The sequence below is a fragment of the Lotus japonicus genome, chromosome 1 (genome assembly GCF_012489685.1).
Source record: "Lotus japonicus ecotype B-129 chromosome 1, LjGifu_v1.2".
In the NCBI taxonomy this organism is placed as follows: Eukaryota; Viridiplantae; Streptophyta; class Magnoliopsida; order Fabales; family Fabaceae; genus Lotus; species Lotus japonicus.
In genome coordinates, this window is record NC_080041.1 from 112,391,979 (window position 1) to 112,404,179 (window position 12,201).

Sequence of the window (12,201 nt, forward strand, 5' to 3'; positions counted from 1 at the left end):
TACACCATCTTTTACGTACATTGAATAGTTGTTGTTTTATCCATTTTCTTTAAACCGTATTGTATGTAGCATGTCTCCTTAGGAACATGAGTAGGAATGTAGGATTGCTCATCTTGGCTGTAAAAATAACTTAAGCATTCTACATCAATTAATTGTCTCACTCCTCACTAATCATTATTGCTAGTTAATTCTTTTTTGACAAAGGTCATCATTAATAGTTAAACGACCCTTACATCAAATAAATAAATATCTTATATGAGCTAAAAATACGATATAACAATACTTTAAGAACGATAATAAGATAAGACAATACAAATACATAACATACTTGCTTGCAAAATCACACAACTAAACAGAAACAAACAAATTAAGAAATCTAAAAAATATCTCATTTAATAAGATTTCACATCCAAAAGCCCAAATTATGCATGTTCATCTGAAATTCTATCTCAAGTAAAAAACATTCATTTGATGGTATAGACGCATAACAAGTGTATGGCCAGGAACAATGCCACATAGGGAGAAACGTTTGCTTCTTAATTAAATTTAGGTCCTTTACCTTATTATGCTCCACTTGATCATGTTATATATGATAAGTCCCATGTTACTCTGAAATCAGAATCATAAGCCAACTATTCCCCACTCACCGCTTGGTTGTCTCAACATTTTCATTAGATTCACTGCAATTTTCTTTGTCTTAATCCCACCATAGGCCTCAAAGACTAGACAGGAATCTTTTGCATCCAGACAGAACAGATAGATCTGCTGTGCTGTTCATTTGACCAATACAGTCATCATACACAGACACACATACAAAAAAGTTATAGTACTTAAACTTGGAACAAAATATCCACAGTACACATGCAGGTATATGCTTTGTTTATGTTATGATAATATATATATTGTGGATGCACCATGCATTATTTACAGGAAAGTTATAGTAAATCTTTTGGTGTGTGAAAGCAGATTCTTCATTGGCTCTTTAAAAGGGCACAAGAACAAGAAAGAAAGAGCAGCACCTTCAGGGAAGAAATCAGAGGTAAGATTGACTCTTTCAAGTTTCTCAACTAATCTGATTAGGTATATAGTAGAACTGCAAAACTTCTTTTTGTTTTCAGAAGTCCCACATTTGCTATGTATATGACCAAAAAGAAAACAACCCTCACTGTTAAACTATATTTTGGAGTTGAGTTAGGCCTAATTCAAATTTTAATATTTTGGTATACAAGATGAAGAAATTTAATGCAAATATATTATGTTTATTTTTTTGTGTTTTAATTTTCAGCACAAAATGGAAGAGGGAAAAAGGTTAGTCTACTGAAGCATGATGGATCATATAGAAGAACAAAGAGATTCGAATCATGCAGCAAGAATCTGAAGTTATTGGCTTTTGTGTATAGAAAAGACATTCCGAAGGCTTGCTTCTACAAAACCATCAACTTAAAGAGATTAGGAAGCTTTCATAGAAGGCATTTTCTGATCTCTATGAAAATGAAGAAAGAAGAATCATCAAGAGAAGAAGGGGTTGTTACCAAGACAGATTCAACAGCTCATGTGGGAAACAAGGTTTTGCCTATAACTGAGGCACCATTGTCATCCTCAGCTCAAAGAAATGGCCAATGTGATGCCACAGAAAATAAAGATCAGAGCAAGGGGGATAGGAAAAAGACCATTTCGAAGATGAAAGAGCTAATTAGATGGGCTGCTTTTTCCAAAACAGAGAAAGGAGGAAAATTCTATGGAAAAAAGGTAAACTATTTTCAACCTCTTCAATTACCCTCAAGTCCTTAACTATATATTTTCAGCATGTGTGCTTTTGATTCATTGCCCTGAAGACCATGTGTGGGGTGGGTGATAGTTCATTTATCTGCACCTTCTTGTCACATTATATTGTCATGTGTGTATGTTGTAGCCATATTAAATTGCCATGATGATTAATTATTTAGCACCCTTTAATTAGCCAAAAGAGAAATGATAAAAAAACAGTCTATAAAACCAACATCCATGTGGTTGGTTCAAGTAATACATGTTTGATTTCCCCTTAAACAAAGTTTTGAGTTCGAGTTTATTGTATAGAATAAAGTCAATAGACCTCACTGAGAGCTAATCCCATCAGGATGTGAATGTTTTCGGCTCAAACATGATTGCTTCTAAAAAATATCAGTGTCTCACACCAAAAATACAAAAAAACATTCAGAAATATACTAAGATGTTTGCCAACTCTAATTCTTAAGCTAGTTCATCAACTGAATTGATAGTACGCCAGAAAAAACATTTTACATCACTTAGCTTATTTTTTACACTTTACAATGCTAATTATTAAACAAGATCATGATCATGGAATTGTTATCAGATTTTAATGTTCCGGAGGCGTGGAACCTTGAAAGCAGTTCCGGATGAGGATCAAGTTTGCAGTGAGTCACCCAAGATCAGTTTCAGATGGGATGTGGAAAGCTGCTCCACCACTTCCTCTGCCTACTCAGCTATCTCAGTAGCATCCTCATCAAGATTTGGACAAAACCAAATTGCAACTTCCACCATATCCATTCCTCATTCAGAGAATGGCTGTAGAAAAGGAAGCTGGATCACAACAGACTCTGAATGTAAGCCATGCTAGTGCAATATTTTTAATTAGACTTAATTGCATTTTTAGTCTTTATAGTATTGGGAATATCTGATTTTTGTCCCTATAATTTAAATTGATCAAATTAAGTCCATTTACTTTTTAAAATTGAACAAATTTGATACATATGTTATCTTTTCATCCAATAATTAACAGGAAAATTTGACATATATCAACTTTTTGACGTGGAAAGTGACATAAATCGTCTTAATAAGACATTCACGTAGGAAATTGCGATCATTTTTTATTTTTTTGCTAATTATTAGATTAAGAGTTAATGTTTGAATTATAGTTGATCAGTTCTAATAATTTGCCTTCTATTTGTAAAATTATAGAGACGTTTGATGAAGACTTTGAATTATTTTTTTGTCTAAGAACAGAATTTGACTAATCCTTCCTTCACCATATTTTTGTTTGATGAGCAGTTGTGGTGCTGGAGCTATGAAATTAATGTGTACAGAAGATATCCTTTGTGTGGTGAAGTGGTAGCAGGCAATCTACGTCAGGAATTAATTCATGCTCTAAATTCGAGCCTTGTTCGTGGCTAATTTCTATCAGATATTTTGTGAAGATTTTATTAACCAATGATAATAGGGATTGAAAAGCAAGAGAAAGTGATGCAATGGCTCTATTTAATTATCAGAATGTGCTAGATGGTGATCAAACTGATCGATCTTACCATGGGGATGAGATGAGAATGTCTGGCATCTACATAAATAGGGTATAAGTTATTTAGTATTTGATGACTTATGTAATTAATGTAGTTGAGTTTTACAGGTCATGGGACCTTTGGTCTATTTCCTGTAATCTATGATAATCAGTATGGATGAGTATTAGAAATGAAAGTTTAATGTTGTTTATAGGCTAATATAAGTCTTATACTCTTATGTGACTTGTTGAACTTGGAAGCGCGGTCTGAAAATGACTTTTAGAATAAGGTGAGTGTGTTATTGGGCTTAATTGTGGATGTGGTTAAAAAATCTTAATGCAATTGGACCCAAAGCACTCAATGTTATGTACTTTTATTGTCTCTTTCAACTATCCATTGTGAGACTTTAATATTTTCATTCCTTGCAAAAACACATTTATGTTTTTCATCCCTTAAAAATTATCAGCTTCGATTTTAGTCCTTAATGTTAAATTTTTCATCCAACCATGACGCAAGTCCACGTAGATCTGACATGTGGGATTTTCATTAAGTTCTTAGTCCTTGGAATACACCCAATTTTTTTCGTTTATAGTCCTTGATTTTTTTGTGTTTTCATCCCTCCAAAATTAGCATTGTCGTATTTACTCTTTGACGTTAAATTTTTCATCCAAATGACACGGAAGTCCTACTCAGATTGATATTTGACTTATATATGGAATATTTGTTATGTGTTATGTTATTTAATTGGGTGAATATAATTTACTTTTTTATATTACTTTTCCGACAGCGGAAAATAATGACGCGATTAACGTGTTGCACGATTATTTTGACGCCGCGTCAAAATAACGAATTTTGACGTCGCATCAAAATACCTATAAGACACTTTAATTAGTTTCAGAATTGAAACGCGTATCGATTTACTTGTTATATATGGGTTGCGCGATATAAATATAAATATATATATATATATATAATATTTTTCAGCCTGTATTTGTTTGTGATCTCATGGAATTTAATTGAGTGATTAATTTTATGAGGATGATTATTTATTTTGGTGGGAAATTCAAATCTACAAAGAGGCAAGAGAATTAATTTGGTGAAAGTGACCTTTTACCAACCCTTTGACTAGGATAAAGACAAAATTAGGAAGAAAAAAATCACTTACCCTTAATAGAGGGGTATGGAACATCATCTTCTTCTTTTAATGTTGGAATTTTCTTATTCATTAGTGTTTAACTGTGCTTAAGAGTGGATTGGGCGAGACCCCTCGCCATAATAGGGGTCCAACCCATGTTACTTGTTGGTCAATCAAAGCCGCCAGAATGGCGGGGGAATAAGGATCGGCGAACTAGTGTTAAAGCTTGAAAGACTAGATAGCCACTGCCCTTATGGCGAGAGAGTGGTATATTGTAAGGGTTGTTGGGCCGAAACTTATAAGGCCCAAATTCCAATTAGGTCCATTCTTAGGGTTTCAGCATATCCCCTATAAAAGGGAACAAATGTATTTGGATAGAGGAATTTTGAAATTTATGACATAGGTGGCTAGACTATTACAGAATCCTACCTCCGCTAAGGTTTTGGGTCTATCAAAGAGGTAGAACTCTTCTTTCTCTTTCTATTGGTACTAAAATCATGCATAAAGTTGATGTTTTTGGAACTTTTGTATGTTAAGCAAAGCCTTTCATCTTTTTCCCTTCACTAATGTTGTAGAGCTCATCTTTGGCTTCTTAAAAATGTAAAAAATGTTTGTGAAAGGTTGATGTCTTGATGTTGAGATTTATGGAATTGGGCTTTTGAACTAAGTGTCTTAACAAATGTTGGAAGTTGATTTTTTGAGATAAAGTGATTTTGGAACTTTAGATTTTGAGGTGAAGTCCTTCATAAAAGTTGTAGAGGGTGTGAAGAGTTTTCCAATGATATATGTGTTTTGCTAAAAAGTGGAGTTTCATAAAAGTGTTTTTTCACCAAAAGTGGTTTTTGAGTTTTGAAACTAGTTTTTCCTCTTGAACTAGCTTATTTCCTACTTGTGTGTTATTTGGTTTTGGAAGAAAAATTTGCCTTCCTATTTAAAGGGGGTTAGGCTGTGAGCTTTATGTGAGGTTGCAGGTTGAAAATCACTTTTTTGAAAAGCTAGTTTGTGTGCTTGATGTTAGGGTTAGGTTTTTCAACTTTTGGCTAAGTGTTGTGTGAGAAAAATATCATCTTGGTACTAAATGAGCCTGGCCGAACCATACACTTTGGGTTTTGGGTTTTGAAACTTTGATTAATAGATTTTAAGTGTTAAAAAAAGCTTTGATTTGGGGTGTGTGGCCGTGGCTATCGATGGGGTTTCGGGTCAAGTTTAGTTGTTTGAAACTTGTTATGTGTTGATGCATGAGTTAGTTAAGTTGTGTTAGTGGTTTTGATGCTTGAAAATGAGGTTTTGGACTAAAACTATGTGTTATGGAAGCTTTGGGTTAAAAGAAAAATTATGAAAAGTTTGGGACTAATCTTTAGTTTTTCAGCTAGGACTTCTTAGTAAATACGAATTTTTTGAGGATCAAAATAAAATTACTTGAAAGTTTGAGGATCGTTTCATAAATATGTGTTTGTTAAGGACTATAATTAAATTTCTTAAAGGTTCAAGGACCTTTTAATAATTTCATGTTTTAAGGGGACTGGAACTGAAGTTCTTACAAGTTTGAGAACTTGTTTGCAATATGTGCTTTCTTGAAGGAACTTTCTTCAAAACCTGAAACTTATCTACGATTTAGACTTTAGTCCTTGATGCGTAAGCCATGTGCATATAGTTTAAGTAAGCTAGGAGGCCTAGCTAAGTTTGACTTGAACTTTAGGCGTGATCTTAAGACTAAGTTTAGTATGTTGTGTGCCTTTTAAGGTTCAGACCACACGCCTTACTCAAGAGCTAGAGCTTGGTAAAGCATCTAAGGTGAGGGCACTTCGAGCTTTGGGACTTAATCGTGCAACTTGTATATTGTATGTTATGCCTGAATATTCATGAACTTGATTTATGGCTAAGCTTGAGATTATGATGCATTAATTGAGCTTAAATGTTATGTTGAATTATGATATGTTGTGAAGACTTGAGAATATCAACAGTTAGTCATGACTATATGAGATTACGAGATTGATGAGATGATTGCATGCTATTGATTATGTGAATCACTCAAGGATACCGCGAGTAGTTCATGTATTCGATCCCTAATGCCTGCCTGAGTCATTAGAAGTGGCAGCAACGGTAGGTCACTAACTATAGGCTAACTGACTAGGTTTCCATGTGTTTGTCTCTCATGCCTAGTATGGAGTTGGCGTATTTATCCGAATCGTTTTGGAACTGCATTGAGCATATGACATACGCTAACAATAGAGGCTATGTAGATTCCCATAAAAGTTATCGATGTATGACAATTGGTTGGGACTGAGACTGTGTTGTTGAATATGCATGTATTGATTGATATACTTGTTTGTGTTTTGTGCACGTCCTATTATAAACTTTGTGGAAGAAGTTGACCCTTACATGTTCTTATTGGTCATGTATGTGTTTTGGACGTTTCTCTAGACGATTGGTAGCACCTTGAGGGACCTGTGGATAGAAGTCTGGCCCTTGGGTGAGACCGACTTTGACCTGATCAATTGTGCATCGAGGGACGCATGGGAGTACGACTGCCACCCTCGTCGCATCAATTACTTTGGGCGGATCATGGAGAGACTCTACGATGATCGAGGATGCTACATTTCTAGTCGGCGTGTTTGGAGGATTCTTCACTAGCCCATTCCTCCCTGTATGGTCTTGATAGATATGGATGCGACTCCCTAGCTATGAGTGCGATGAGCGAGCCGAGCATTGAGTTTACCCCGACTGGACTTATCGCTTCATCGTATTCGGTGAAGGAGGAGCCTTTATATACCCTGTCTTCCCCTACGCATTATCGTCTCGTCCATCCCACAGTTGTTGAGGAGACCGTGGTGTAGACTGTTCACGTGGACCTGACACACACCATTATGAATCTCTATATTGTTTGTAAATTAATTTAATTCTTTCTTTTAATGATAAAACATATTTTAATTTATATATTAAAATATTATCTCGACCCCCTTAAATATTTCCCTCAAACTTCATCACTAACCACATAAAATCAAGCAATTATATTTCTTTTTAATTTTTAATTAAAATAAAAATTTTCTGATGTGACATAAATTAATTAAAAGATATATAAAAGAAGTGAATGAATAGTGCATCAACAATGTATTATTTGATGGTATATGTTATGCAATATATTATGGACTTATCCATTGTTCGGTCCTCAAATTGTATTGTATAAGTTTATACACGAATCCCCTCTTATACATCAAAATGATGGATTATTTAATTCACTCTATAGATGATGGATAAGGCATGATAAATGTGTAAGGTATAAACTACTTGAATATATTTAATCAACCACCACCACTGTCACCCTCCACTCCCACCAACACCAACGCCAACCTTGGTTCTTCATCCATGGAATCCACACCATCTCCTCCAAGAACAACCAATCCTTCGCCTTCGACCCTTCCTCTAACTCATGGTTCCTTCTCCCAACTCCAACCACCCTGCAGCAGCAGCACCAACCCAACACCTTCTTCATCGGCACCACCTCCTTCTTCTTCATCACCGCCCCCAATTTCCTCTACACCCCGGTCCTCCACCCCGTATGGCACGCCGCACCGCCATTTCACTACCCTAGAATCAACCCTCTTCTCGGTGTTTTCCATGATAAATAATCTCGAACTCTTCAAAACCCTAAGTTCATTTTTTTATTGTTGTCGATGGTGTTAGGTTTATTGGGAACCTGGTTGATATTGAGGACCGTTTGGATGTTGAGATTTATAATCCGCTTTTGGGTTATTGGGAACTTGATCCTCCTCTTCCTCTAGATTTCAGATCTGGAAACTCGTCTTATTCCTTGTCCTCTTCTTTGTTCAAGGGAAGATTCTGTATTTTTGGGGTTTACTCTTGCTTTGTTTCCTCCTTCGATCTGCACCATAGTGTTTGGAGTGAGGTTAGAATCCTGAGGCCACCTAGGGTTGTGTTCTCCTTCTTGATTGTTCAAGGGAAGATTCTATGTTTTTGGGATTCACTGTTATTGAGAGAATCAATGGAAAATGACCCAATAATGAGAACAAGTGAATTGTACATTGGGGTTTCTCATATTTATAGAGAAATTAATTCTATAGCATAATATTTAGACAAAAAAGAGTGTATGGATTTTATTTCAGCAATGAGTATTAGTTTAGCTATTTGTTGTTCCTACTTGAGAATAACATTCTCAAGACTTATTATTAATAATTATTTAATTATTCTAAAAAAATCAATTAAGATGTTGGAGTGTCACTAGATAGACACTCACAATTAATTTCAGCCATCAAATTTTAATAGAATAAATATTAGGGTTTAACACTAAATAGAGTAACTTCATCATTCCTTTTTATATATATATATATATATATATATATATTAATTATAGATAATAATGAAGCTTTAAGAATATTTAAGAAGAAAAATTAGTAAATAATACTTTTTAATAAAGTAGGTCATAACACTAATTTACCAAATTAGTATTAGACTACTCAAAGTTTTTTTGAACATCACATTTTTTATCAAACTTTGTATAACTATTTTCCAATAAAACAAAATCTTTGTTTGAAACTTGATATAGTTTTTTTTGAACGAAAACTTGATATAGTTAAAAATTCTTCTCATTAGTATTCAAAAAATTTAACATGTTTCTTGGAATAATCTCTAATTAAATTAAAAACTTCCAATTTGAATATCATTATCTCTTAAATACTTTTTTTTTTGAAAGTCTCTTAAATACTTAATTAAATGTTTGGTAAAACTTTTCTAGGAGAAATTTTGGTTAGTTAAATTCGTTAGGAAGTATTAATACATAGTAGAAATCTCTTTCAAATTGTATACCAGAGTATTGTAATTGATATTTGATTCAAAATGTTTAGAATTACATGTTGTAGGTTTTTTTATAGGCAAATAACATGTTGTAGGTATGTATTTTAAGCACAGTAGCTAGATCTCTCATATTGTCTTTAATTTAGGGTTGTGTTGTCATTTCCTTGTTAAAAACTAAAATACTAATTTCAAGACTTATCGATCAACTTATTTTAAGCATAGTAGCTAGAGTATTATTATGCATCATGCATGATATTTATTACACCAAACAATCAATTATCGATCAACTACAAATTAAAGAGGACACCAATAAAGAGGGCACATGAAAAATTGTTTATTTAAAGAGATTCACTACCTTCACTTAAAGAAGTATTTGGGGAGAGTCTAAGAAACTTCCACTCTCGCCGTTGAAATCAATGACTTCATCACACTTAGCATTGGAGTTTTCTTCATTAAACCATTTAATTTTACATTCTTCGCCCTATTTGATGATCCTTATTCTGAAAAATACGATACAGAGCCCAATTTATCATCTGCATTTTGAATAACAAAGTTTTCAGTGATTAATTTTTAAAAAACTTAAATGGTTATTTGTTGCACCACGAGTATTCTTTAGTGAACAAATGCTGATGATGAGACAAAAAGAAACAATTTATAATGATCATACCTACTAATCAACCATTCCCATTGATAATTCGAAGACATTACTCGAAGGCACGTTTGGTAATGGTATCAAATATACTAGAATACTAATATTCTATATATTGTATTTGGTAACTCTAGAACAAAATAACTTTATTACAATAGAAGCATAAGTTTAAGTACGTAAATAACCCTTTCATATTTAATATTTGATTGAACATAAAAATTTAATTCAACCAAATATATTTTCTACATACATGCACGCACACACACATATATGTATTAATTTTTTAAATTTATAGTAAATTATTTGCACTAAATTTATGAAAATATGCAAATTTATATAAAACGTGTATAATTTTGAATTTTTAACACAGTTAAACAAAATAATTTTATAACTCACATTAATTTATAATAATATTTAAATGTATAATTTATTTTATTTTTCTATTATTATATAACTAAAAGGTTTCAAATATTAATTAGGAATTTTCTTTTACAATGTAAAAACTTTAAAAGAGCTTTTTGTTCTATTCTTTATTGTTCCACCCTTTTCAATAGAACAAAAATGTACTGCTAGAGAAGTCTTGTGTCATGCTATGTTACATTTTATAAACATAATAAACACATAACAAAGTATAGTTAGATGCCTAAATCTTTTCTCAATTTTGATGATATTGAAAAAGGTTAGCAAGCTGCCATATTCTTAATTTACCTTAGATGGGTCGGATATTAGTACAAGGCGGAACTCATGCATCACCCATTTGGTCCTTCTAGCACATTCGCCTTCAACTTCCCAAAAATTCAGGGTGTTCCTCTTTCCAATCACCTCATTGTGTTGAGAAATAGGAATATTTTTGTCTTTCTCCATAACTCTCCATTGACCACTCCCAACAACTACCATGTCAAGGTTTTCAAGGTCACGACCCATGGTGTTGTAGAAGAAGTACTTTTGCTCATTGAAAATCTTTTCATCTGCAAACCGAAATTAAATTCAAAACACCATATTGGTAATTCGATTCCCATTTAATTTGAAAATAACACATAAAAATTCATAGACATGAAAAACTTGATTTTTTTATAAGAAACAAATCTCATTCTCTCTGGGTTAGAGCAAGAGCCAAGAGCCATAAAATCTTAAGAGCATGTTTGGTTTCTCATTGGGAAACCTCAGAATCAATTCTCGTAGAGTAAAATTATTTTCTTATGAAAATTATTGATGTTTTAGAGTCAATTTGGAGAATTATTTTAAGACCCAAAATCAATTCTGGTAGAATCTAAAGAGTGTAGTTTGTACGTTAAATATAATCAAATATGATATTTTATGAATGAATTTCCAAACATTATCTAAAAAAAAACATTTTTTCATAAATGTATTCAAACATCAATCACTTTACAAAAATCAATCGTGATGATAAATATTGATCTAAACATACTAAATGTCTCATGGATAAATTAAAAAGAATTTTTTTTAAAAGAAAAAATCACCAACCTCCTGGAAGATCCCAAGGCTCAATGAGAAACACATCAAAATCTGGGATGATTTGAATAGGAAGTGGTTGAGCAAAGGCTCTTCTCTTTAGGTAAAAATCCACAAGAACCTCATCAGTGGGATCAAATATGTACCCAGGTAGCAACCTAACACTCCCATCCTCATCTTCATAAGTCATGATCAGGTCCTCCATCTTAACGAGGTGGTATGAAGTACTCTTTTGGGTGAATCACTCGTGTAAGCGCATAGGACACCAATTTATAGCTACAAATGTTACCGTTTTACCAAAACATTAAATTTATTTTAAAAAAAATTAAAATGTCTCTTATGACCTTAATTAAGTAAACTATAATGTCCAATAACAACATACTCCAAGTTTGGTAGCATTTTGAATTAATTTTAATGTTTTACTCACAAACTTAAAACTGTCAAGTGTGACCTTTCTTTAATGCGAGAATTTTTATAATTTTTTACTGCTTTGAATATTAAGGTAAAATTTAAATGGAGTTTTTTAATATATAAAGAAATATATGGTTAAAATTAATTAACATTTTTTTCTAAATTATCTTACTAGTCATAAAATTCATGCATTGAAATAAGGTCAAAGTTTTTTTTTTTTTTGAACTTAGGTCAAAGTTAAAATGAATTCAGTTTGTGACACTCCAATGAAATCTTAATTACGTGATTTTTCTATGACACTGTTACATAGCCAATTTGCTTATACAAAGAATTAACATGATAACAAATGATTTGACATATATCATAAAATAAGCAAAGCAGTTAATAAATTTTATTCACCATTAAAATGATTTTAATTCTATCGTAAATTAATTAGCTATTTCTCATAT

At 32.7% G+C, this 12,201-nt stretch overlaps 3 protein-coding genes across 3 annotated transcripts; 2 read left to right on the forward strand and 1 right to left on the reverse strand.

Annotated features, from left to right (window-relative positions):
* The first annotated feature begins 604 nt into the window (after positions 1–604).
* On the forward strand, positions 605–3,688 carry LOC130729321 (uncharacterized). Its single transcript, XM_057581039.1, has 5 exons — positions 605–867; positions 967–1,039; positions 1,286–1,749; positions 2,354–2,603; positions 3,049–3,688. Exons 1-5 carry the CDS (start codon positions 862–864, stop codon positions 3,066–3,068), a joined length of 813 nt encoding a protein of 270 aa, XP_057437022.1. The 5' UTR covers positions 605–861; the 3' UTR covers positions 3,069–3,688.
* A 4,024-nt stretch (positions 3,689–7,712) lies between these two features.
* On the forward strand, positions 7,713–8,494 carry LOC130719579 (F-box/kelch-repeat protein At3g24760-like; the record flags this gene model as incomplete). Its single annotated transcript, XM_057570198.1, has 2 exons — positions 7,713–8,016; positions 8,061–8,494. Coding segments are annotated over 2 exons (738 nt in total), but the record flags the coding sequence as incomplete, so codon positions are not given.
* A 1,192-nt stretch (positions 8,495–9,686) lies between these two features.
* On the reverse strand, positions 9,687–11,546 carry LOC130719601 (NAC domain-containing protein 83-like). The gene is made up of 3 exons (XM_057570221.1): positions 11,354–11,546; positions 10,577–10,836; positions 9,687–9,752 (listed from the first exon to the last, which is right to left on the reverse strand). The coding sequence occupies exons 1-3, from the start codon at positions 11,544–11,546 to the stop codon at positions 9,687–9,689; spliced, it is 519 nt and encodes a 172-aa protein (XP_057426204.1).
* Positions 11,547–12,201: the final 655 nt, after the last annotated feature.

What these genes read in the sequence shown, in the direction of transcription:
- LOC130729321 (XM_057581039.1), top strand. An exon ending in CTTCAGGGAAGAAATCAGAG is followed by an intron (nt 1,040 to 1,285) that starts GTAAGATTGACT and finishes TTTAATTTTCAG; the next exon opens with CACAAAATGGAAGAGGGAAA. An exon ending in GATCACAACAGACTCTGAAT is followed by an intron (nt 2,604 to 3,048) that starts GTAAGCCATGCT and finishes TTTGATGAGCAG; the next exon opens with TTGTGGTGCTGGAGCTATGA.
- LOC130719601 (XM_057570221.1), bottom strand. Translation starts at nt 11,546, where the DNA reads ATGGAGGACCTGATCATGACTTATGAAGATGAGGATGGGAGTGTTAGG. An exon ending in GCCTTGGGATCTTCCAGGAG is followed by an intron (nt 10,837 to 11,353) that starts GTTGGTGATTTT and finishes TTCGGTTTGCAG; the next exon opens with ATGAAAAGATTTTCAATGAG. An exon ending in TAATATCCGACCCATCTAAG is followed by an intron (nt 9,753 to 10,576) that starts GTAAATTAAGAA and finishes TTCAAAATGCAG; the next exon opens with ATGATAAATTGGGCTCTGTA.